Source organism: Ischnura elegans, chromosome 4, assembly GCF_921293095.1.
Source record: "Ischnura elegans chromosome 4, ioIscEleg1.1, whole genome shotgun sequence".
In the NCBI taxonomy this organism is placed as follows: Eukaryota; Metazoa; Arthropoda; class Insecta; order Odonata; family Coenagrionidae; genus Ischnura; species Ischnura elegans.
Genome location: NC_060249.1, coordinates 127364841 through 127392353, shown reverse-complemented (window position 1 = coordinate 127392353; position 27513 = coordinate 127364841). Strand labels below are relative to the sequence as shown.

At 39.3% G+C, this 27513-nt stretch overlaps 1 protein-coding gene across 1 annotated transcript in view; it reads right to left on the bottom strand.

Annotated features, from left to right (window-relative positions):
• Nucleotides 1-27513, bottom strand: part of LOC124158036 (sphingosine-1-phosphate phosphatase 1-like) — an 81767-nt gene that overhangs the window by 18081 nt on the left and 36173 nt on the right. Inside the window, exon 5 of the mRNA XM_046533190.1 lies at nt 12571-12743. Coding sequence (XP_046389146.1) covers nt 12571-12743 — 173 coding nt within the window. The remainder of the gene's footprint in view (nt 1-12570; nt 12744-27513) is intronic.

Below are 27513 nucleotides of genomic sequence, written 5' to 3'. Positions count from 1 at the left end.
TATCATTTTTTTTCTTTGGCAGCCTTCTTCCAATGTTTTTTTGTGGTTTTCCAATCAATGGTCCCAATCACTAGTTCTCCGGTTGATCTTTGGTCTAAAAGGAATGATATTTCTTCATTTTTAATTTACGTCTTCGGCTTACAAATACACTAGGTCAATTTTGGAAGACACATTGAGGAAAATAAAACAAAATTTTAACATCTTCCTTAAATTAATTAAGTCTCGATGGGCAACAGAGGAATTTTTCTTCTTTGTGCTCTTCATAATTTTTTTACATTTCGTGTTGTATCTCTAAACTGCCATGAGGATGCCGCGGTTCGACATTAAAGGTGCAGACGCGTCGTTCTACACTTGGTCCACTCTGTCGGCGACAACATGGGCAATCTCCTGGACCGATTGATCAAAGTCTCATCTTTCTTGCATCTTTTCCATCTTCACCCATTAGTAATACTTCATAATATCTTCATATGTGGGAAGATATCTCCCAAACATCTGTCGAGGAGCGCCAAAGAGATGACTCTCAACTGAAGAGCGTGTCAATACATTCATTGTTTATTTTAGTTGCTTCTCCATTAAAAAAAATCACTTCGGCACGAAATCCTTGCCTCACAAAACCTTGCGAAAGGCCATCCACATGTACAAGACAATTCATCAATAGCGTACAGGGAATATGTATATAGTAAAGGAGAAAAGAGGGGAAATGGAGAAAAAGGAGAGGATACCGGCAAATGTTACTTTGTTTTAATTTGTATTTACGTAGCCTTCAGCAGCTCACTTCCTTCCAATCTGTTTAATTACCATTTATCTCCACCAATTTTGGATACAAAAAAGATTGCATCTTAACTGGTACGTCATAAGACTTGAAGGGTGGGTAGTAATGGGAGAAGCTGGAGTTGGAGCGCCCTCCACGTGGCGAGTTCTGGGTCTCCCTGAGAGCCAGAGTGGCACCTGTTCTCATGGTGGGTGAAGAACTGCAAAATTTGGAACACGGAGTCATTTTCGTAGACAATGTAGCCTGAGCAGTGCGTTGACATTAGTTCATAGGTGGGAGACGAGGAGATCCTTACTCTATGATGGGAGAGGGGAAAAATGTTGTCGTATATAAACGGTAGGGTCATATTAGTGCGATCATGCCCATACGAGTACACCAAATTAAAATATATACCATTAATTAAGAAATTTTCAAAGTTTTTTACGTTTCTTTGCATTTTAATACTGGTGATTGTATAATAAAAGTTATAATTCGACCTATGTTGCTTACCTCGACTATTTCAAACATGACTGGTGCAGAATCGGCTGAAAAAATCATTAAAATCACGACATTTATCGCCGAAATAGCGTAAAAAGAGGAAATGTGTTGCGGGTTGCCTAAGCTTAACATAAACGGCCCTGGTGCAACCGTAGGATGTCAACCTACATGAACAAAATTTTTTCTCTGTTCATTTGGTACGTCGGGCTACATTTTGTAATATGTCGAACTTTGACTTTCGAAAAAATTTGTTTGATGACCGCCCCTATTGTGTAATATTCCAAACCCTGCCGTGTGAACGGCGGTGAAATATACAAGAATTGCCATGAGAAAAATTCCCCTGGACCGGGAATCGAACCACGGACCTTTGGCTTTCCGGGCCACTGCGCAGACCACTACGCTATCCAGGTTCTTTAATTCCAATTTAATTACCATGAGCCTCGGTATAATTGCCATGGGAATTAAAGAACCTGGATAGCGTAGTGGTCTGCGCAGTGGCCCGGAAAGCCAAAGGTCCGTGGTTCGATTCCCGGTCCAGGGGAATTTTTTCTCATGGCAATTCTTGTATATTAGAATACTTGCAATGAGTCTTTAATATTTTGGATTTTTCTTAACTAAGGTTGAAACTGACAACAGGGAAAAAATAATCAAAATCTGAGATGGTGGGCGTGGGACCCTGGTTGAGTTGACATGGAATGACCCATATGCACAATTTTTGCTATGCACATTCAGAGATTAGTGAAGGTCGTATTGAAAACATTAATGCATTAAATGCAGTTGTGAATAAAATATTTCAGAAGAGTTTGCAATAATGTCCAATCATAGATTTAATTCTCTCAAGACGAGTGATTTCATAAAAAAAGAATGTTTTTATACATATCTCCATAAATCGGAGCTTTACAAACGTGCATGACTAGGTGTTCTAAAAATATGCCCATGCCTCGCTTAGTGCAAGGGATATGTTCCTTGGGGTCTTTACGCAAATTGAATTTGCATTACTCGAGACCATTTTAACAATGGGAAGATAGGGATGCATTCATAGGTTTTGGGTTTCGAACTTCCTATAAACCATATGTATACCTATTAATAGCCTCAGAAAACCTGATTTATAAAAATATTTATAGTTTAAAATATCTTAAATTATAATACGGATGCATTAAAAGATGTTTTTCCTCGTTAAAAAAAAACTCGTACGTGCTATTGAAATTCCCACCTTTCATGCGGGTGGGCTAACTTCTAGGAAAAAATGCATGCTATCTCAGGGGGTCATAATGCATTGCCGGCAGTTGACGAATTTTCAAACCAGTCTTAAAATAATTATTGTGTCACCCAGGCCCTTTTGTTGCTCATCCAAATGACAGACAAATGATACTTTGAATACCATTTCCTTGCTCGCAGAGTTAGTGAATGATAAATCATAACTGTATTTAATTTGAAGTCCCCCATGGCATTAGCAGCTGATGCTGAACCAGGTTTTTCTTCCCCGAAAATGAATGAACAAGATTACATTCTTTTCCAAAACAACCTCATCTAGTCAACATTAAAAACTAGTTGAGGGGGAAAGGAGCCACTTTCAATCACAGCTTGGAGGTCATCAGAAAATGATGCGGCGACTGCGCTAACAACACTTGCAGATTCACCTGATATTGCCGCACTGAAAATACCTGCTCCCTTTCAAAATTCTGGAACCAAAGGAAGCTTTATCTAACCTTGGACCGATTATTACCCTCGTCTTCTTTGAAAGATTCAAATAAAGCCACAGCTTTTGCACAAATAACTGCCTGAGAAAAAGGAACAGGTAAATCCAGGTAATTAGGAGTCTATCCATTATTATTCAGCAATGAACTCCACATGTTAACCACTTGATTGAAGTTGGTGCGGCTGATATCACTGCTGTTTTAACTTTGTCTTTATTCAGAATAAGACATCGTGAGCAAACACTTCTGAGCAATATCTCTTTGACGCTCTCCATTTTCAAAGCAATTGATCACTTTCAATTTCTCTTCTAGGTTTATGCTTTCTCTTGATAACTGCCATATTTGCTCGTGTAAGCCGTGCCCTCGTGTATCCCATGCACCCCCATTTTTGGGCCGACTCGCGAGGAGAAAAAAACCTTCCTAGTGCTCTTTCGGTGTGTTCTAATATAGGAACTCACGATACATTGCTAAATTGATAAATTTACATTTCCATGAATTTATGTTCCAATAAGGTTTAGTAATGTTAGAAATGTAATTCCTGCGAAGGTTTCCTAGTTTCAATGCTAAACTCTGGAGAAATAAACAATAAGAATTTCAGGGAAAATGGAACGTGGCTTACATTGAAATTTGAAGGATTCGTGTGAACCGAGCACCCCCATTTTTTCACCAACATTTCCAGAAAAAAGGTGCGTGGCTTCCACGTGTAAATACGGTACTTTATTTCTCAATCCGCATTCCCATTTTTATCCATTGTTTCCTACTGCTGAACAACTGCCACATTGTATTCCTGGGATGCAGAGAGCCTACGATTGCTGGGAGGGAATGAAGCTAATGTGTTTGAGACTTTCCAACGGATTCTTTTACGTGTTGATGCTACTCGGCCACTGCTCCATTTCTCCTCCGTGAATACCAATGACCTTGTAGGCTTTAGGGTGAACCTCCAACGTGGAAGTCAATTTGCTCGATAACCCGTGACGGCAAAAATTGTGCCTCAAACCGTATTAAAAAAAAAACTCATTTTGATTAGCTTCAAACTTAATTATTGATTTAAATAAACTAATGTCAATCAGTTAAGGAGACGAGATAACTTCCTTTGGTAGGTTGGCTATCCAGACTGCATGACGAGTAATGCTTTTGGCCATTGGGCACCAATGGATTTTGGTGAATATATAAACAAAAAAGACAAAAGAAGCCAGCAATACCATTAATATGCATAAAATGAGAGCTATTTCGTATGTAATTTGCACAAGTTCACGTTCATCCAAGAGAGTATTTCAAGGTTATTCGATTAGGCTAAGCAGTGTTGGGATTTTTCCCCGAGGAACTAATTAGAGCTATATCAAAATTGCACTGAGTGAGGCACGGGTGTAGGGTGCAAGTGTTATCCTAAAACGTATACTCTTCCTCAATACCAACTCTTGATTTTAACATATGTACATACTTTAATTTTGCAGTGTGTCCATATTTTGGTCCTTCCAAGTGCGTAAAATCAAGTTTTACTGTAATTGAGATTTTAAAAAATTCTCAAAATTGTGGCCAGTCCTCAGCACTATCAATTATTTGCAACAAGATGTTTTCCCATACCCTCTCACCAGCATATAGCCAGTAAGAGGTATGGGGGCCTTCACCTCTCCCTCCCTATTTCCTTAGCGTCCGCTACCCACGGTGCATATGCCGAAGAGACCACTATCACATAGGCATTCATCCTCCGACACACCAATTTTTGATATAGCTAAATTTTATAATGTCTGCCACACAGTTACAGTTGGGTGCTCTAATATGGCTCACACCTTGGGTCTTTGGGTTGAAAATTGAAAAGCCTTGTACAATCAATTTGCTTTTAATTTTGATGTTACATTTGGATTTGGATCAGCTCATCATCATCATCATCATCACTGGTCAACAATCATAGGATTGATTTGATGCAGCTCTCCACTCAATTCTCCTATCAGCTAATCTTTTCACACCTACGTATTCCTTCTCTTTCACATCTCTCTTTACTTGTTCCATATATTTTGTTCGAGGTCTTCCTTTTCCATTCTTGCCTTCCACTTGTCCTTCGACGATTGTCTTCATCAGGCCATCATGTCTCAAGATGTGGCCTATGAGGTTGTTCCATCTTCTTATTAAGGTTTTCATGAGGCTTCTCTTCTCTCCTACCCTTCTTAGGACTTCCTCGTTACTAACTCGGTCGATCCATTTGATTTTCATCATTCTTCTGTAGCACCACATTTCAAAGGCCTCTATCCTTGCTTTCTCCGCTGCGGTCATTGTCCATGCCTCACTTCCTTATAGGAGCATACTCCAGATGTCATCATCATCATCAGTGATTACTGTCCTTAGACAGGTTTCCACTGGACTTCTCTCCATCTTTCTCTATCCTGAGCATCCTCCTTTAGGTCTTTGTATTTTCTTCCTCTTCTTATATCATCCAACATTCCCATCCTCCTTCTTCCTCTTCCTCTCTTTCCTTCTATCTTCCCTTCTATTATTCTCCGTTCCAAACAATTCCTTCTTAATATATGCCCTAACCAACTTGCCTTCCTCTTATGAATCATGTGTATTAATTTTCTTTCCTCGCCTATTCTTCTTAGAACTTCCTCATTCTTCACTCTGTCAGTCCACTTCACTTTCAACATTCGTCTCCATACCCACATTTCAAAACTTTCTAAATATCTCTCCTCCTTCTTTTTAACAGTCCATGATTCACATCCGTACTCCAGATGTAGGTTCTTATAAATTGTTTCTTTACATCCATATTTAAGTTTCCCGCTGTAAGCAGGTCTCTCTTTTGGTGGAATGCTCTCTTTGCCTGGGCTATTCTGCTGATAATTTCTTTCTTGCTTCTCCCATCACTAGTTATCTTGCTTCCCAAATAACAGAATTCATCCACCTCTATCAGTTTTTGCCTCCCTATTTTAATGTTGGTCTTGACTTCTTCTCTTCTGCTGCATACTAAGATCTTGGTTTTCTTCGTGCTTATTTTCAGTTGATATTCACCCATTACCCTACCCATATTAACCAGAATATTTTTCAAATCCTTCTCTGTTTCTGCTATAACGGCTATGTCATCGGCAAATCTTAGCATGCTAATTTTTTCTCCATGGATATTCACTCCCAATTCCTTTTCTTTGATTTCATTAATGGCTTTTTCATGTAAACGTTGAAAATTACGGGTGACAATGTACAGCCTTGTCGCACTCCTTTCTTAATTCTTGCTTCTTCACAGCTGGGCCCTGATTTTATCACGGCTACTTGGTTTTTGTATAAACTGTGGATGATTCTTCTGTGATTATAAAGAACCCCAATTTCCTTTAGGATTCCAAGCATTGTGCTCCAATCCATGTTGTCAAATGCTTTCTCTAAGTCCACAAACGCAACGAATGTTGGCTTGTTCTTTTCCATTCTCTTCTCTATGAGCAGTCTTAGGGCCAATATTGCTTCCCTTGTGCCTTTGTTTTTTCTGAATCCAAATTGGTCCTCTTCCAAGTACTCTTCTGCTTTTCGTTCTATTCTTCTATAGATGATCCTTGTCAGTATCTTTGACGCATGTGTAGTGAGGCTTATGGTCCTAAAATCTTCGCACTTCTCCGCTCTTTTCTTCTTAGGAATAGGGATTATAATGTTCCTCTCGAAATCCTTTGGTATCTCACCTGTCGTATACATTTCACTGATGATTTTGTATAGCTGGTTTAACGTCTTCTCTCCTGAATTTTTGATTAGTTCTGCAGGAATGTCATCAATGCCAGACGCTTTATTTATCCTGAGGTCTCTTACAGCCGCATCAAATTCCGATCTTAAAATTGGGGCTCCCATGTCATCGGCATCCACTTCCCTCTCGTTTTCGATAGCATTCGTTCTGAGGCGACTTCCTTTGTACAAATCTTCCAGATATTCCTTCCATCTCTTCCCTTTTTCTTCGTTTTCAATCAATCGTTCTCCGTTTTTGTCTCTAAGGGTATTACTTTCCTTAAAGTGGTTCCTGACTATCCTATAAGCGGCCTCTACTTTTCCATGTTTAAGATTGTTTTGCACGTCTTCGCAAATGCTTTTCATCCACATTTCTCAAGCCTTCCGCGCTTTACGACATATTTCGTTCCTTATTCTCTTGTAACGATTCTGTCCATCCTGTTTTCGTAGCCTTGTATTTTCTTCTTTCTTCAATGAGATCTAATACTTCCTGCATGATCCATGGTTTTTTCATAACGACTCCTCTTTTACCAAGAACTTCCTCAGCTGCCGCCTGCAGACCACTTCTAATGGTTTTCCAACTCTCTTCCATTGGTTTGTTGGTCGTATCCTCCCCTATTTTATTTTCTACAGCCTCTTTAAAAGCCAGTTGATGCTGAACCTCCCTCAACTTTTCAACCTGCCATATGTTTTTCACGGCTTCCTTCAACTTTTTAAATTTAAGGTGGCATTTCAACATAACTAGGTTATGGTCACTATCGATATCTGCCCCTGGATAACTTTTGCAGTCCTTCACCTGGTTCCTGAATCTTTGTTTCACTAGAATGTAGTCGATTTGGAATCTTCTACGGTCTCCTGGCATCTTCCACGTGTATCTTCTTCGCAGGGGATTTTTGAATAAAGTGTTGGCAACCACTAGCCTGTGCTCCGGGCAGAATTCAAGTAGCCTTTCTCCTCTTTCATTTCAGTTACCCAACCCATATTTCCCAGTTATTATTCCGTCTTGACCTTCGCCGAAGAGGGGAAGAAAATTTTATTATTTTAGGTGACTGGAACGCCGACGACGGCGTTCCAGTCACCTAAAATAATAAGATTTTCTTCCCCTCTTACCTGCTTGATAACTTCTGCTATATCTTGGTAGACATCTTCTACTTCTTCGTCTGCATAATCTGACGTAGGCATGTAAACCTGTACCACTACAGTAGCTACGGGTGCCATATTTTTTTCACAGCTTTCTTCATTTTCTTTTAATTTTGGGTGGCATTTCATCATAACTAAGTTGTGCTCACTGTCTGATGTATGCCCCTGGGAAGCTATTGCAGTCCTTCACCTGGTTCCTGGATCTTTGTTCACTAGAATGTTGTCGTCTTCTAAGGAATCTTCTAAGGCCTCCAGACATATTCCACGTGTATCTTCTTGGAGAGGATTGTTGAATTAAGTGTCGGCAACCACTAGCCTGAGTTCTGCCTGAGTGATACAGAACTTGCGTTATACCGTATAAGCGTGTGTAAGAGGCGCACCCCTATTTTGAGGATCGAAGCTATAAAGAAAAAAAAATTTGCGGCATTTTTTTTATCCTATCCTGCGGTGTTGCAGACGTATGCCTGGAATTTCGACAGTTATCGAAATTTCCTCTTTCAGTACTATTTGAAAGAGAAAATTTTGATAACTGCGGCGGTAATAGCGGCATAAGAGGGAGTAGAAAGAGTTCCGATCCTCTCTTCGCATACGCCATCGCTCTACGTTGCTTGTCCTACTCACGAACAATTTTGTTTAAAAGCTCTCTAAGGAGTATTGCAATAGAATTACAGCCGTGGAAAATTTTAAGGCAAAACACGACAGCCACATAGCATGAACCTTCCCAAGAGATTGGACAACAATCCGGGCAATCTCAGCACCGTAGGATAATAACCACGTCTTACATTTAAGGACCCTTGCACAAACACCGATTTTGGACGCCCGGTAAAATATCGGCCGTCCACATTCCAATAGTGAACACTGGGAGAGCATTGGAGCTTGCACACGTACCGACCACGCGGCGGCACCGGCTAAATGCCGGTTAGCTGCCGGCCATTGTCACTGTGGATCGCCGGCGCCGGCTCAAAAACATAACAACTTATCGTTTGACCGGTAAAAATCCGGTGTGTGTGCACTCCACAGGAAAATATCAAGTTAAAGGGGAACAATGGAAACATGTTTCATCCCTACCCCATCTCACCAACTGACCTTTTTCGGTCAACCAGGTTCAATTCTCCGAGTTTCTGGAGGTCAAATGCTACGTGAGTCACCTTCTGAGCTCGAAGATATCTCGATATCTTTCAGCAATTGTATGACACGCACGAGGTTCTAAAAAGAATTAGACATAACGCGACGTATATCTGAAAGCATTTAAGTTTTTTGAGCTCTAATTGATTGACACAAAGATTTATAGCTAAAACAAGGCTACTAATATTCAACATAGTCCAAACAGCACAATTTCGGAAGAAACAAGCGTAGCATAAGCGCATTCAAACAAGACGAGACGGACTGGAAACTTCAGGCAACACAAACTGCGTATATCACATTGATGTGCCTTCGCCCCTTCGCTTTAAAGGCAACGACGTCACATGCAAGATCGAACGTGTTTTTCCCTTGCTCCTTCGCTCATAGCCTCGTAGCTTGAAATACGGAGGGGAGGGAGCGCGCTCCTTCAGGTGCTCAGCGTAATGGAAATTGCTCGGCAAGACAGATGTTGACTATTAACCAGGTATGTCCTTCAAAACTACGCGTTTCTATGCGTTTGATAAGCGATTACTATATGCAGTATAACTGCCGCGGGATGCCCACTCGTGGCAGTAATTTAGCGCGCGCTCCGGAGCGAATCACCCCGCGCGATCTTTTCAATGTTCACCTCAGGAGTACCGACGTGACGGCGCGATGCTTACAAGAAAAGCAAACGGGAGCATTTTAAAAATACGTCACTAAGGGAGAAACTCCCCTGCCTGCCGCTTGTTTTTGACCTAGGGTTTCAGATGACTGACTCACGCTGAAAACCAAGGCCACTCAGTTCCCTTGGACTTGCGACCGGGGAAGGGGAGGGGGAAGATAAGAAGTTTGTGTAAGAGGCGCACCCCTATTTTCGGTTGCAATGTCTGGGAAAAAAGGTGCGCCTCTTACACACGCTTATACGGTATCTTGGTAGACATCTTTTATTTCTTCATATTCATAATCTTATGTAGGCATGTAAACCTGCACCACCACAGTAACTACAGGTTTAGTTTCTATTTTCACCATTACTATCCTTTCATTAAACTGTAGGTAGCTTTTAACACGCATCCCGGCGCTCTTTCAAAGCATTATGCCTACTCCAGCATTACCATTTAGCGATTCCGTGTTATCATTCTGTAGCTTCCACTCCAAAAGTCTCCTTCCTGGGGCCACCTCATTTCGCTGCTGCCTAATACATTGAGGTTCATTCTTCGCATCTCCACCTTCAAGTCCTCTAGCTTACGGCAGGTACGAAGTGATCTGACGTTCCATGTTCCTATCCGTAACAGTCTATCTCGTTTGACCGATGTACCCTCTCGAGTAGTCCCCGCCCGGAGATCCGAATGGGGGACTAGTTTACCTCCGAAATATTTTACCCGAGAGAATTCCATCATGTCATTATATAAATTGAGTGGAGTAGCTGTGACTCCTCGGGATGATAATATGGTGGTTTCCCCTTGCCTTCCACATCACAGTACTACAGCCGTTAAAGTAAATGTTACCACGCCCGTAGTGGAATGTGTGTCGCTGTACCGACCAGTATGGTCTCCACCTTCGCACATGTGAAGAAGAGCTGCTGCCTTCTCCCCCGGGTGATGAGAGGCATAATTGTTGGCGGCCCCCAGTTGCAAAGTCACGGTATCTTCACAGGTTTTGGTATCTTTTAAATGGTCTACCCTACCCAAGGGTAGCCCAATACCCCCTCAAAATACCGCCGCTTTTTGTCCACGACTGCTTATTCGACGAGAGAACTCGCTTATCTCGCAGCTAACCTCTATATCTAAAGGTCGACCCACCATCCGCAACCCAGTGGACGCACTCGGTAGCTTTAAGCTCAGCCGCGAGTTGGATCAGCTAGCTTTTTTATTTACTACCTTTTGGATTTTGCCAGACCTCTTGAACTCACTCTTTTTTAGAATCAGTACTGATTGCGATCATGCCTTTCAATTCTGTTGACGAAATAATTTCAATTTAATGACATCAATTATTTTTAGATCAACGAAATTCAGACCTTGGAGTTAATAAGGGAGAGGAGAAAAAAACTGGTGTTGAGGCAGATTAACAAGACAAGGTTGCACCAGCCATGAGACTAAAGTGACCAACTATTTACAGTTTGTTTACATAATGCTGAAAATTGTATCCATCGCTAATTATGGCAGACATGATGAAAATGTAGCATTAAATGGAGAAATGGAGTGTTAGAAGATGGATGCCTCTGGCATGGTGGTCTCACATACATAGCCACCACAAGGGAAAAATGTTTTTTTTTATTTTAGGGGGAGGGCCGAAGCCCCACATTCCCCTCCTGGCTATGCGCAGGCAAGGTGGTGTGGGAAAACATCTTTTAGCAAATAATGAATAATTCCAAGGACTAGCCACAATGGGTTCCTTCGACACATTTTTTATGAATATGAATTACAACAGACTTATTTGGTGGCCAAACCCAGAGTCTCCACCATGAAAGCTCTTCCTTTTGTTCCACGAATGAAACCCTTTATGGGTGTCACCCACCCATATTAGAGCACCATTTTTGCTAGTATCTGCAGTGAATTATATAAACTTCAATTATTGGGAAAAATATTCAGAATTAAAATTAGCTTAGGTCACGAGGAAAAATATTTTAACCAATATCAAGGAATATTATTAAGCAAAACACCAGTGCAAAAATTCTACGGAGAAAGAACTCACTCGCCATGACTGGGAATCAAACCTGGGTATCCCAATTTCCGGGCCAGTGCTTTAGCCAGTAGAGCTGCCGTGGCTTCATTTACCTTCCTGGAAATTTGTGGATTATATCAAACAAATGGTCTGGACTACTGAGTATACCATTCCACAAGAATATTATAAGGATAGGGTAAAAGAGCTTCTGAGTAACGGAAACAGAATCTGAAAGTTGTGAGACGGAAACGGTACGTTCAAAATTCTGAAATTTCAGAGAAGAGGAGACGTTGTTACTGGATAGGGCTCCCGTGCAGTAATATTTAAAACATTGCACAGGATGATTTTGGGACTGGATGAGACCATTCTCTAAATCTGGTTGTTGTGGGTGGAATATTGCCCTGGCATAGCACGCTAATGTTTAAGACTTTCATTGCTAACTTTTAAATATCCTCTGCCTACCACAAATATTATATGTCTTCAGCTATTTCCTGCAGTAGGCACAATCACTTCCTTGACTCAGTTCAAAGAAGGAACTGCTTTAGGCTCCACAATATGGCTTAGAATTTCTTCCCCAATCTGAGAATCTTTGCTAGCGATTCTGGGCATTCACCAGAGGCTCCCCTTCCCCTCCACTCCATCTTGATTGGCCCACCAACACCTTCCATCCCCCCCCCCCCCACTCCTGCCTACTTGAGGGCATAAGCTTTTTCACGGTCTGTATATCTCCCCCACCCCCAGACTCAGTGGCCACAGGGTAGAGTCCTTGCCTGGTAATCTGTAGCTAATGGGTCCAATCTGGTCTGGGTGGGTTTTCTCCACTCAGCTCTTGGATTTACGCACAAGTGCAACAGATTTAATGTAAGGAGGATTTCGTTGTCCTAATTTTGCCTCATGGATAAAGTCAAGGTTATTATTATTATTACATCAATGGTGGCTTGAAACAAGTTATCGACATGTCTAAATCCACCAAGAAAAGAGGCTAAAAGTTACGATTGGATGTAGAAGGAACAAACTCTTGTATCTCACCGAGTCGGGGTCCACCTGTCTCCACTGGGTGAGTAGATGACCATGAGAACTGCCGCTGTGGAGAGCAGGAGTGGAGAGTGTTTGTGAGTGAGGCAGAAGTGATCCATGGCATCGACCAGTGGGATTAGAGGAACCATGAGCAGCAACACCAACACGAGGCCAGCCACTATATCCTGCAGTTCAAGACCATTGAGAGGACATGAGTCACAACTAGAACAGCCCCTGGACCATTACCATGAGAATCACTCGTGATGATACAACACACGTTCTCATGGAAGATTCACACAGAGATCTGGGAAAGTCATTTTAACTCTTTACAGAGTGAAAGAAAACTATTCTATCTAGGAACTCAGACTGGAATCACGTATAGCCCATTACATGTTTCCAGCTTTCTTTCTTTGTTAACTTTCCTACAATAGTAAGATAATCCATATATGTGAGGATCAAGTGAACACCTGAATGCTGAACAGCTGAATGGATCATTCGGTAATTGTGATTTTGAGAGACAGTTTATTTTTTCCAATTAATTTCCTAAATAAGTCTTGCAAATAAAAGTAAATTTTTCAACTTGCTCGAAAATACACTGGTGAAACACCATGGTGACCAGAAGGTCCTCGGCTTTCGTACAATCCACACTTTCATACGCTCCAAATTTACACCTTTTACTTCTCTATGGTACGTTAAATTCAGATTTTCAAACGTTTGTCTGTAATTTTTTTTTAAATCCCCTTGATGTTCACTGTGCATCCCAACATTCAACTGTTTCATATGGAAGTACATATGAGCAGACAATACGAACGTATATGATGGAGGGCAGTGTTGACTTTAATCAAGGTGATTTTTTGGAGAGAGATACTTCTTGCTAAAGGCTCCTTTATCAAGGGAAGAAGAAAGCCATAGTTGAGCCTTCGCTGGAGACATTTTTCAAAAAAGTTGACTTGATACCATCACACAGCTTTCATTAAAATTAATGAATAAAAGTGCTTCTTTCTGATAATGTTTTTCCGTTTGAGTGCTGTTTGATTCTTGTAAAACATTACACCTTCAGCAATGATATTGCAAGAAATATCATCCAAATTCCACATCGATCGCTAAGTTCTAACAATACGTATCTCCAAAAAAGCAAATTTTCAGGAGAGCAAAAAAAAACGATAAATATTTTTGATTGTAGACTAAAATTAAAAACCAAAAGTTCATAAAACTCAATAATAAGCACTCATTTGCAAACAAAGAGTTGTTCTTTTCTTGTATTTTATTTTTTTAATGTTATTACACTTTAAAACCTCAACGCCGTCATGCGTACCCAGTGCGCGCCCTTTAAATTTCGTATGCTGCCGTCATGCGTACCCAGTGCGCGCCCTTTAAATTTCGTATGCTGCCGTCATGCGTACCCAGTGCACGCCCTTTAAATTTCGTATGCCGCCCTCATGCATACCCAGTACGCTTCCTGACCTACTGTTTATAATATTTTTTCTCCGCCAGATATTATATTTTAAATTATAACTAATTACTCTATCTTTTGAAGAAATGTTTCTCTTCTCTCATAAAATATTCATAGTGACTTTATGCCTTCAGGATTTTTTTAAATGTTTCGATGAAATTCCGTTTCAAACCAGCGCATTGACAAATTCGGTCCAAAAACTCAATGCCTTCCTTCAACTGTTCTATCTTGAAAACTGCTGTCTATTCTGCTTGTGAGACATCAATAAATGTCAGCTACTTCAGCTTGAGAAACTGTATCTTCTAAGCTCACTGCCTTCTCTCAGTCTTCTGCTTATGTGTCGTCACCTTGAGCCCCAAGTGTGTTTGGTCCGCCTCGTTAGTCCTAAGCGAAGGGGCTATGTGCCTCGCTCAGCATTTATTTTTTTATTTTTTTTCTGGACAGTAATCAACGAAGATAAGATTCCTTCTAAACAGTCAGCGTATACCAGGACCCCTTCGAGATATTTTCTCGTCTCTTGATGGAGCTTTGAAACGTGCTTCAGTCCACTAGAGTCATTCATACTGTGTGGTTTTCTTTCAGGCAGTGTGTTAAAATTCTCATCGGGTGTACTTCCTGTGTGTGGTATTTTTATTCAGAATTGGGGAGCCTACGAAATGGGAATATTATTGAAAGGCAAAAAAGAGACTCGGAAGTCTGTTTGTGTGTTAGGTTATAATAAATTCATTGGCAGTGTGAATTTCAAGGACCTGTTTCTGCATTTGTACCTAATGGAAAGAAAACGCCATTACAAGTGGTGTATGAAGTTATTTAGGAGACTATTGAATGCCGCAGTCCTAAATTCGTATGTTTTTCAAAGGAAAAGCATGTGTAAAAAATTGACTTATCATTACGCGTGTCATTGGTCGAGGTAATATTTTTGAAATATCCAACTTCAAACGGACTGTTTGGACATGGCCGTCACTCCTTACAGAATGTAGTACCAAGACTCACAGAAATACATTCCCTAAGGACAATTCCTGAAGCTGGGAAGAAATCAAAGTCCCAAAGGAGGTGTGCAGTTTGTGCCTAATATGAGAAATGAAGAGACTGCGTGTACTGGTGTGAAACATGTGCAGTGGGATTATGTTTGGATTGCTTCAAATAGGGTGGTTTCCTATTATTTTTTTATTGCTTTAATCGAAAGATTATTACTCCTGGAGTACGTATTTCACGCTTTTAGATTTTTAAATGACAACATCTATTTTTCGCCATTAAATGAAAAGTGAAAATTTTCAAGCACACGAAAACGCGACAGCTAAGTATGAATGCCGGGAAATCTCCGTGTGACGCTGTTCTGGTTCCCGCTGCCACAAGTGAGGTGACCTTGGGGCAAGGCTTTTAGCGCTGATACGACGCAGGATGCTAGCAGGTATCTGAGTGTCCTGCTAGCTGGTAGCGCTTGGCTTAAATTAGGATTATTAATACCTTATCAAACGAAGAAAACTTTCCGAACTTAGCCAGTTTTAATAAGTTATTATTAAGACATGTTTCCCTGAGCTCTGTGCCTCATGCATGCATTGGTAACCTCAGACGATGTATAACTCCTATCCTCTCGTGTAGAAACTAGGTCCCTGTGACGTCATGCGGAGTGGAGTCGCATGGGCGCCAATCTGGCCTTTTTCGAATGAGGATAAAATTTGACCCTTGCCATTCGTCTAAACCGGTATTTCAAAAACCAAATACAGTGAAACCTCGATATAACGACACCCCACGGTGCACTAATAAACACTCGCTATAGCGAATTGTCGCTTTACCGGAGGTGGAGCAAATAATAGCTAAAGCCGATGTCCCACGGTCAAATTTGCGTCAAAATATTTTGATCAAAATTTGATGCAACTGACGCGCACCCTGTCCCACGGTCAAAATTTTGTCCAACTGGCTTTTGGTCCTATCGTTTGTACAAATCACCGATTTGTACAAATGGATAGGACAGGTTCTAAATTTTCATCCAATTGGATGAAACCAACCAATCACAGGGCCTTTGACAAAAAAGCATCGCCAAGCGCTGACACACAGGCCAAATACGTTAAACTTATTTATCGTCTGCATGAGTATTTTAATTAATAATTATGTATATTATGGACACAAAAATAAACTTTGTTGTATTCCACACAGTATGCATTAAAAACCCAACCGGTTTCCACCTTTTCAGGTCGTTATCTTAATCGTAAACCTCTAGATAAGGACCTGAAAAGATCGAAACCGGTTGAGTTTTTTCATTAGTATTGTATGGAATACTAAAAGGTTTAGTTTTAAATTTATAATATCACGATACCACCAAGTGAATTCACAAAACATTATTTCAAATATATATATATATGTTCGTGATCGTCTATTTCATCGCCTGGTGTGGCCCTAAAGGTAAATATGAGCAAAAATTTGTCTTAGTGATAGGCGATGGAAGCTCTCAACTAGGAAATCCGTAATAATCAGTTGATCTTAAATAGAAAGGAAGCGATCTTTAGAATCGCAATACCAGGAGGGATGTTTTGGAAATGATAAAAGATTTACTTAAGGTATCGAGGCCGAATTTTACGCTTTATGGAAGGCATACAATGCGAGCGAGCAGCTGGAGAAATGACTAATATGAACTGACGATTGTACCTGTGAAACACTACAGCTGCCCGTTTCTATTACTATGATTATAGGATAAGGACCTTATTTTAGAAACTGCTAGATTAGGAGAGAAAAATGTGATTTAAATGCACGCTTACAGCACTATTCATAACATCTCCTCAACCACAATGTCCATCATTTATTAATAACATTTTCCTCGCGGGAATAAACTGCCTCACGTTTGTATCCTGGCGTTTTATTCTGCCCTCAACCTTGCTGATAAGGGACATGAAAATATATTGACTTGTCGTCAATTATTATCGATAATAAACGGGAACATCGGCGACCAACTCCTTCTCCAACATGTTTAGCATGCTTATTCCAACGCTTTCATACCCCTTTTCCAGCCAAGGCCAAGTTCAGCATTCCTTCTGTTTTCTTTTTTTCGCATCTTTAATGTTCAAGAGGCCTGTTCAAACAATTTCGCCTGCTAAAAAAGAAAGAATCCTCCACCTCCACAAGTTTCCTAGTTGTTTACATAAATATCGTCTTTCGTTTGTTTTTGATCAAAATGAGATGCATCGTGGGACACCCCCAGTCCAGTTGTATCAAAATATTTGCATCAAAATTTTTGGACAAAAATTTTGATCAAAATATTTTGACGCAAATTTGACCGTGGGACATCGGCTTAATATACCTGTTGCGAACAGATATACAGGAACAGGAGTGGTGCGGCGACAGATAAACATCTATCCGATAAACGTAAGAATAAATCCAGACGAAAGGCGATGTTTTTTTGCATCACTAACGACTAACTATTCAAACAATTTATAAGCGCCGCACTGAATGAAAATCATGCAAAGCATTGTTTCGTCATCATTATATTTATCGAACGACAGTTTACCACATAAATTTGAGACTGAGCACTCCATTAACTTCATTTCTAACAGATCGCTAGCAATTACAGAGGTTAAGGAGTCTTGATGAAAGTCTTCCGGCGGTAAAACCCTCGCTATGGCGAGAGCCAGCACCGAAAGGGTCTCGTAAAAACGAAATCTTTAACACGCTTATTATAGGGTCAATTGACGGTGCATCGGCTATCTCTCGTAATAGCGGGGGTGTCGCTATAGCCCGTACTCGCTTTAACGAGGTTCCACTGTAATTTGTGTATTATGAATACACTAATGGTGGGTAACGAATCGCAATCAATGCCTTTCGTTTTCTTTGATGAAGGAAACTACCCTATTGCTGCAAACAAAGATTTTCCAAGGTAAATTCATTTGAATATTCACATATTGACGTTTGAAACATTAGCACACGATTACCTATATGAAATGATACGGTAATAATAGAACAAAGTCAGAGAAATCGGCGAAGTGGTAAATTTTCAAGTGGGTGAAACGGGTAATCCTATCGAAAGTATCCAATCTGTTATGAAATTTTCAACCTCAAATAACTAAAATACATCATGTAATTGTATTTTAAAAATGCATGGAATGTTAGAGATCTCGCAGCTTTGTCGAAACCAAATTTAAATCTTTCAAAACTGAAAATTTATACATTAGTTCATAGAAGGAGATACATAAAACAATAAATATTTATTCTAATCACTCGAAAAATTATTATATAGTAGCGCATTATATAACGCAAGTTTACGAAAAATTTCAACGATACTGATCGTATATTATGGAAGATATAAATTATTGAATGATAGTATGCCAAAAAGGCGAAGTCATTTAAATCTCATCCGGCCGCTGGGATGGGATTTAATTAAATGCCCACCGTGCTTGAGGGGTTAAGATACCTGTCTCAAACCGGCCGAATTTGAGATACGTGTTGTAAGAACTTAGCCATCGATGTGTCTTTTGTCTTTTTCGAATAACATGCGAAAGATATGCGATCGCAAGATGTCAACTGCCGAGGAATTTTGATGTAAAAATTCAAAGGTAAGAGTCAAGAGCGAGGGTTCAACGATTGCATTTTGTTATGCTTCTTGATATGTACTTTTAATTACAGTGGACATTATAAGTGGAATGTCAACTTAAACACTGTGAGGAAGTTTCACTTGGTACCCAACGGATTTTTTTTTTAACTTTTATTTACATCATCTGCATAATTTCAAAAGTAAATACATAATGTGAGGAATTTGATTAATGTATCATTAAACTTTAGCTAATAATAATAAAATCTGTATAAAAATAAGGTTATAGCATATATATTTTGCTCTTTTGGAACACAACCCTTAATTAGTGTGGAACTCAATAATTTGACTTTCCTACACGTTTTTAGGAACGCATTGTGTCTTAAAGTCGGGGACCGCCTGTACGTATAATTTTATCACTGTGCATATTATTCATATTAATTTTTTTAGAACATATTGTTTTACTTACACATTTACTTTTATTTAAGTCTATGTGTTTAATTGTGCTTTTAAAAATGTCATATAAAAAGTGAATTGTGAAGAAGTGGAAGCTTATTATTAATGTATAGATATGTTTAAATTATTCAAGACCTGATATGGTATTGTGTGAAAATAATATGGCTATAATGATATTTTGTATCATGATTTCATGTGCAATGAAAACTTCTTTAAAATGTATTTCTCAGTGATCTGTTACGAAAAACCTAGGATATTGTAAGTACTCCTAAATCCATTAGTCTACTTCAGCATATGGTTAAAGTTAAGGAAGAGTTGGTTCTTTAACTTTTTCGGTTCTCGGTACCAGTCTGGTTCTCCCCCATTGGTTCTCGGTTCTAGATACTTGGTTCCAAGGATGAACTCTTATTATCTTAATTATTGGCAAATTTAAATGATCAACTGCAAGAAGTGAATGACAATAATTTCACTTAAGATGAAAATTAGCAAGAAAGCTCTAAAAAAAACTTAAGATCGTCTCCATAATTTTATTTGCCAAGTAAAAAAGTTTAAATGACATGTTGTTAAAGACTGCAAGAACAACCAATATGTCACATTACATCAGGCAGCAACTGGTTCTTTATCCAGGTTTTGTTTTTAAAAAAATCACAATTTTTACCCTCTATCTAATCTATCCTTTTTTTGACAGAAATATTGCCTGCAGTGCTGAACAGGCATTCACTAAAAACAGTAGTGGCCGATGTTGATTTTGAAAGGCCGCACTAATGGATCAATAGCGAAAATCCCCCAACATCTGACGACATCATTCATAAATTTGCTGTAGCTCATGAGTCAGTTCAAAATATATTCTGTGATGTAGCTTAAAGTGTTACTTTAATTGACAACTTATTCGCATGCTTCACTGTTACAGTTCTTATTACCTCAACAATATACTGCTCAACACGCTGGTGCAGCGACACCATGGATAAACTGATTGGATGTGAGCTAGTGCATAATTGTAACGCAGTGGTGCATTCTGCAGGATAACCACACTTTTCAATGCCTTGCATAGGTTTATCAACTTAAGAGCAAGTTCTCGGAACGTATCTTGCTTGCGTGTCGAAAAATTACTATACATGCACATGATTCAATCGTAAGACCACTTTCAAACAAAATGATTTTCCACCAGCTGACGTTCACGGCACGGCACAGAGAGTCCTCTCGTCTGAAAGCCACCTGAATTTCATGTGAATGGCAGCCGGTGAAAAGTCGTTCCATCTGAAAGCGGTTCCAATGTCGCATTGAGTGTATTGCACGCTGTTGACGGCCTACTACCGGGCCAGATTGAAATGGGTGCCGTGCCACCATCGGCACGATTCGACTCGCTTCAAGAGATCCATAGGGATTGATGGCAAGTTGAAAGAACGGTGTCATACCATGGACAGTGGAAGACAAAAAGTCGGCTCGTTTGGAAGCGGCTACGGCGACGGAAATACCACAATGTTGGTGAGAGCGACAAACTGACGAACCTTAAAATGCATGTGTCAGCCGGCAACTCTCAAAAGTAAAAAACGTGGATATCATGCAATCGGAAAGTAATATATGCATCTTTTTTAGCATATATGTATTTTTTTTAGCATAAATGCATTTTTTAAGCATACATGCATTTCTATTATCACCAGCTTTTTTTTACACATTCTATCCTTTCAATCTTGCTCTTTCTTCTACAACACCACATTTCAAAAGATTCCAACCTTGATATGAAGCATGTTCCAAATGTAAGTCCTAAAAATTGCTTCCTGACTTCAATGCATATAGGTTTTATCAGCTCTAAGAAGACTCCTATTTGTGAGGAATGCCCTCTTTGCTTAGAGTATTCCAATGACTACATAATAGGGCGGTTTCCTATTTTTTTAATTGCCTAAATCGAAAGATTAATACTCCTGGAGTACGTATGTATTTCACGCTTTTAGATTTTTAAATGACAATATCTATTTTTCGAGATTAAATAAAAAGTGAAAATTTTCAAGCGCTCGAACATGCGACGGCTACGTATGAATGCTGGGAAAACACCGTGTGATGTCATTCTCGTTCTGGCTGCCGCAGTGTGAGGTGACCTTAGTGCGAGGTTATGAGCGCCACTACGATGCAGGCTGCTAGCAAGTACCAGTGTACCTTGCTAGCTGGTAGCGCTTGGCTTAAATAAGGATTATTAATACCTTATCAAACGAAGGAAACTTTCCGACCTTAGCCAGTTTTAATAGGTGATTATTGAGAGTTGCTTCCCTGAGATCTGTGCCTCATGGTAATCTCAGACAATGTAAAACTCCTATCTACTCGTATAGCATCTAGGTCCCTGAGACTTCACATGGAGTGCTATCGCATGATCGCTAATCTGGCCTTTTTCAAATGAGGTTAAAATTGACCATTATCATTTGTCTAAACTGGGATTCCTAAAAACCAAATAATTTGTATATTATTAATACACTAAAGGTGGGTAACGAATTGCAGTCAATGCCTTTCGTTTTCTTTGATGAAGGAAACTACCCTACTCCTCCTTGCTTCATCCATCACTGGTCACTTGGGTACCCAACTAGTACCACTCTTTCACCTCCCCAAGTGAATGGTTTGCTAGTTTCAGGTTGAACTTCCCCTCTTCTCTTCAACATGCTTCTGTTTACTTAGCAATTATTTTTCAGTTTCAATCCCCTCATTACGTTTCCATGTAGGAATGAAACAGTGTAAAATATTTCTTGGCTATACCTAATAGTTTCTTTTTAACGACCATTTGAAGTTTGGGTGAAACTGCAGTTTTTCAATGAATGCGGTCTCCAGAGGCACCTGTACCTCCAGATGGAAATAATTTGTCTCAGCCATAGTTTTCATCCGATTCTTATGAAAATTTGCAGGTTTACTGAAGAAGTCATGAGGATTCCAAAAACTAATTTAAAAATATCCTAAGGGATATTGGAAATTCTCTAAGCTCATATGTTTCATAAGATTTTAGAAAATTTTGCGTCAAAAACATGGTTCTATAAAACATTAAATTTTGACCTGAGGCAATATCGGAATCAAGTTAAATTATTATTTCTAATATTCCTTAAGGTATGACCCACCACCAGTAAAAATAAAATTCATGGCTTTTTGCTTTCTTTGTTGTTAAAAAAAAATTCATGTAAAAAAAATCCCTTTTCACGACTCTGGTAGTCAGTGTTGGGTCCTCCTTTAAGTGTGAAGGCCGCTGTACACGGTGAAAGATCATTCGAAAGATCTTTCGAAAGATCATTCGAATGATCATTCGCAAGAAATTCATTCGCCGGTACCGCTATACACGGTGAAAGATTTCGGTGAATGATTTCGGTGAAAGTTCTGCGCAGAAACGATGCGCACTGGTGCGACTATCGGTAGTGTATTTCGATTCTAACGATATTTCCGACCGTTTCTCACCACATGATTTCATTGGAGCTCGCAGACGATGGAACGCTTTGTTTACATGTGCGCTTCAATATACTTCGGTATTGCTTTGACTTTCGGTGGGGAATGACGCACTAAGTAATGAGAGGAATTAGAACGATACGTATTGACGGCGGAAAACCACTTTAATAAATCGTGCGTTTTGTAATCCCGTAACGAAGTACATAATTGGTTGTTTTCGCTGCAGAGCAAAGATGATTATGCTTCAAGATACATAGTGTGCTCTGTAACATCATTATAAGGGAACTTACTCTTCAAATGGCTGCCCGAGGTCTTTTCCCTCCCGATTCATTAAATTATAAAGTTAGTGAAAATATAATTTAGGGAAAAACTGCACATTGTTACTCGTTCAGAAAAATCCTATCTCAATCCCGTATTGTCGCCGCAGCGTCCAGCTCCCATAAAAAAAGAACATAATAAGCATAAAGCAAAAGCTCCTCAAGGTTGAAGGCCGGTCGACCATGAGTTTTTATGTTTGGGGTTCCTTCATGTACACAGCCTTTACAATGTAGTCGAACAAAGGCCATTCCTGTGCGAGAGAAGAAAGGTAACGTGAAGAGAAAAAAGGAAGCGACCTGTTCTATTTTCGAAAGAGTGCGCTTCAGCATCCTCATACTTTCTACAATGAGGTTGGCTCAGTGTCACCTCATTGCTTGCTATCGAAGCAGGGGAAGAAAGTGGACTGTGATATTCATGGGCTAACTTAAAGGGTTTGCCCCTTGAATTATAGGCAACCCCGTGAGATTGTGACTTCCTAGGTGGGCCAATGTGATGTCACGGCTCGTTTTGGCTGGAATGTGTTCACCGAATAAACAGATATTTTGTCATTAATTGGGAGTCTCACTCCAAACTTTAGCATTCAAATCATTGTATACAGTTTGATAATTGTAAATCAAACAAAATATAGACGCAATCGAGGAGAAAAACGACGATTTTGAACTTTAAAAATCCGGAATGTTTTTTCCAAATTACTCAATTTTGAGGAATGATGTTTGTGAATTTACTTTCTTTCAAAGTAAATATTAATGATTTAAGCTATCGCATGAGTAAATATGCTTCCAAAGTTTATATATATGATCTTAAAATTCCGAGGTGGTGCTAATGGCAAGATGGACGCCATGCGCTCATATCATTCACGGAATCATTCAAGCAAATTCGAAATTTCTCGCGGACATGCTCGAAATTTCTTTCGGGTGAGTTCCTTGAATGATTAGAGATAGGCAATATTGTGATCCCATAGGTGAGCCAAGATAACGTAGCGGCTCGTGTTGGCTGGAATGTGGTCACCGAATAAACAGATATTGTGTGATTAATTGGGACTCTGACCCGAAACTTTAGCGCTCAAATCATGAACTATAGTTTAATAATTGTAAATTAAACAACATATAGACGCAATCGAGGAGAAAAACGACGTTTTTATTCATTAACTATCCAAAATGTTATTTCCAAATTACTGACTTTAGACAGTTGATGTTTGTGAATTTATGTTCTCTCAAAGTACATATTAATTATTTGAGCTATTTCGTGGGTTACTATGCTTCCAAAGTTTTTATATAAAATATTAAAATTCCGAGGTGGATGCCATTAGCAAGATGGACGCCGTGCGCTCATATCATTCACGGAAATCATTCAAGCAAATTAGAACAGGCCTGAAAGTTCATTCGAATGATCATTCACGCTGGAAATTTCCAGGAAATTTCCGTTGTACACGGTGAATGATGGATCATTCGAATGATCTTTCGAAAGATCTTTCGAATGATCTTTCACCGTGTAAAGCGGCCTTGATGAAATGCTTGTGTTAACTGTTTTCTATATCTAAGCAAATATTTACAACATGAATCTAGTACATAATAAGTTCAAAAATTAAAATATTTTTATGTGCAGGTTGTTTTTCTCCCGATAAGAAGAGTATATTTTTGAAATAGAATATTTTAAGGAATTCATAGAACTTACCCATCATTGCTGGGGATGTTCTTATCGAATGCCCTTAAGGTATGTTTCCTGTTATGTACATATTGCAGATGGTTTTATAGAGCTGAGTTAACGTCTTTTCCTTTGTATTTTTACGAAGCTCTACAGGAATATCACCAATTCCAGATGTTTTATTTATCTGTAGGTCCTTTATTTTGGCATTTAACTTGGATCTTAAGACTGAAACTCCCACATATTCCTTATTGACTTCACCTTCTTCTTTAATTATGCATTTGTGGTGCAGGATTATTTCCATAGTAACACTCTTCCAGGTACTCCTTCCATCTCTTCATCAATTTGTCTTCATTGTCATAAGTGCGGACACTGCCATGTCCTTATACATCATTCTTTGACAGACACTTCCACATCTATATTGGGGATTCTACTGCGCCACATTTGTTCTCAAAAGTTGCTCAAGAGCATCCATCCTCTCCACGAGATCAGCACATCCCAAGATAAGAGATGCATCAGTCAGAGCAAGCGGCACACGCCCTGATGCCTCAGGGAGTCTTGCTCGAGCAGTGACGTGCGATAGTCAGTTGGTGGGATGTAACATGTTATTTTGTTGGGTAAAATGAGTTAAACCAAGATTCCCAGCTTAACCTTGCAGCTCTCAACCAAACCCACATACTACATTACATCATTTTCAATCAGGATATTTCTTTACTCTTCATATCATTGCATCTTGTGCTCTGCTCCTTGAAGTGGTTCCTCACTATCGCATAGGTAGCTTCTACTTTCCCATTTGAGAGGATGTTCTGCACATTATCACAGATATTAGTCATCCACATTCCTCTTGCTTTCTTCCATTTTAGACTAATTTTCTAGAATTGAAGTTACTTTTACAAGCCATTACTTTTTTCTTTCTTCAATGAGTTCTAGGACCTCACAGACTTTTCCTGACAGCTTTTCTTCCATCAAGAACTTCTTTTGCCACCTCCTGTAGTTAACTCCCAATGATATTCCAGCTTACATCCTCTTATTACTCGGTGAAATCCACTTATTGCATCTCTATTTTTCCTTGAAATGCTAGGTGATTTAAAGCCTCTTTCTGTTTTTTCTTGCAGCCAGTTCTTCTTCGTTCTCTTCAGTTTCTAAAATTTTAGTTGACAATTCATCATCACTAAATTATGATCACTGTCAATATCTAACCCAGGGTAGTGAGAAGGAAGTTAGTTACTTGAAATTTTCTCAAGTCTGTTGGCCTTTTCCACTTGCACCTCCTTCACTTAAGATTTTTAAATAGACAATGTGTTAGCAACTACTAGCCTGTATCCACTGAAGAATTTCAATAATCTTTCCCTTCTTTCACTCAATCCATTCTCTCTTCAACAACAGCGTCCTCAAATCTCCTCAAATAACTACATTCTCTTCCCTGTTCGATTACTTACAAAATATATGTACATATTCCACTTCTCATATACATCTTCTACCTCTTCATCTTCATAGTCCATAGTTAGCAAGTACACCTGTACTACTGCAGTCTCTACTGGTTTGGTTTTTATCTTTACCATAACTATCCTTTCATTGTAAAAGAGAAATCTTTTCACATGCATTTCCATGCACTTCCTGAGAATTGCTCCAACCCCAGCATTACCATTTAGAGATGTGTGTAAAAATCTATAACTTCCACTCCAGAAGTCTCCTTTTACTGGCCATTCCATTTTGCTAATTCCTTGCACATGCACTATGCGTTTCCACCCTCAAATTCTCTGGCCTCCCACACGTCCTTGGCAATCTAACCCTCCATGTTCCTATCCTCAGTATTTTATGACCTTCACCAACATATCCTCTTGACTATGTAGTCCCCACCTGGAGATCCAAACAGGGGGCTAATTTACCTGGGGAATATTTCACTTTAGAGAATGCCATCATGTCTTTAATATAATGTGAGGAGTAGCTGAGACTCCTGAGGATAACAATGAGGTGGTTTCCCCTTAACTTCCACATTACAGTACTACATACGTTAGAGTAAATTTTACCATGTTTGCTGTGAAATGAGTGTCACTGTACTGACCACTGTGGTCTCTACCTTCATTCACACGAAGAGGAGCTGCTACCCATTCCCCCATGTGATGGGAATATAATTGCTTGCAGCCTCATCTCAAAGAGTCATCCTATCGTCACAGGCTTAAAGCATCTTCCCTTACACAGGTATACACCTTACTACCTCAAAATGATATCACTTTTTGTCCATTATTACTTATTCAATGATTAAACTCGCTTATATAGCAGCTGACCTCTTTGTCTAGAGGTTGACCCATCATCAGGTGGATGTACTTGGTGGCTTCAAGCTTAGCTGCTAGGACTAGGTTCAAGTTACATATAAAGGGAACATGATTTGGTTCTTTGACAGTATGTATTTGATTCCACTACTACAACGTTGTCATTGCTGTAGTTCAAAGAACCGAGATTTATCAATCGTTTAAGAGCAAGAGTACTTCCAAGAAATGGGCAGAGAGGAGACAATCTATCAATTATTTACGAGCCCTTATTAGCTATTCCACCCCATGAGATTAGAGCCAGAAAGGGCTTTGTCATCAGCGTGAGTGCATCGCAGCAAATAGAGATTAAGAATTAGAAACTAGACCTTGAAAACTAAGTTTTTGAGGGCATACCTATTTTAAAATATTGCTACACTTCTGTAAGCATAATTTAACTCTAAGTTTTCTATTCGATTTGTAAATATCTGAATTTTTTTTCAATTTATGAGCAATTCCTGCTGCTATTTTTTTGAACCTCTAGTATTTGTTTCCGTAGAAAAACTGTAATGTTTACTGTTTATCATGCAATCCATTCCTTAGAAAAATTGTGGTATTTTTACAATTTTAATACCAAAGATAATGATCAAAGTGGAAAAATCGCACAACCTGGATTTCAGTGCTTCATCAGCATCATAAGTGAAGATTGTTTCAACCCTATTTCTCAAAGTCAGCATGATGCTGCTTTATAATACTTTTATTTACATTATAGAATAGCACAAATTTTAATCAATAATGATACTCTGACTCCATATGTGCATAAGATATTTAGTCCTTTTTTAATATTAATTCTATATGTGCATGAAATATTTTAGTATAATCCCAGGATAGAAGGGATTAAC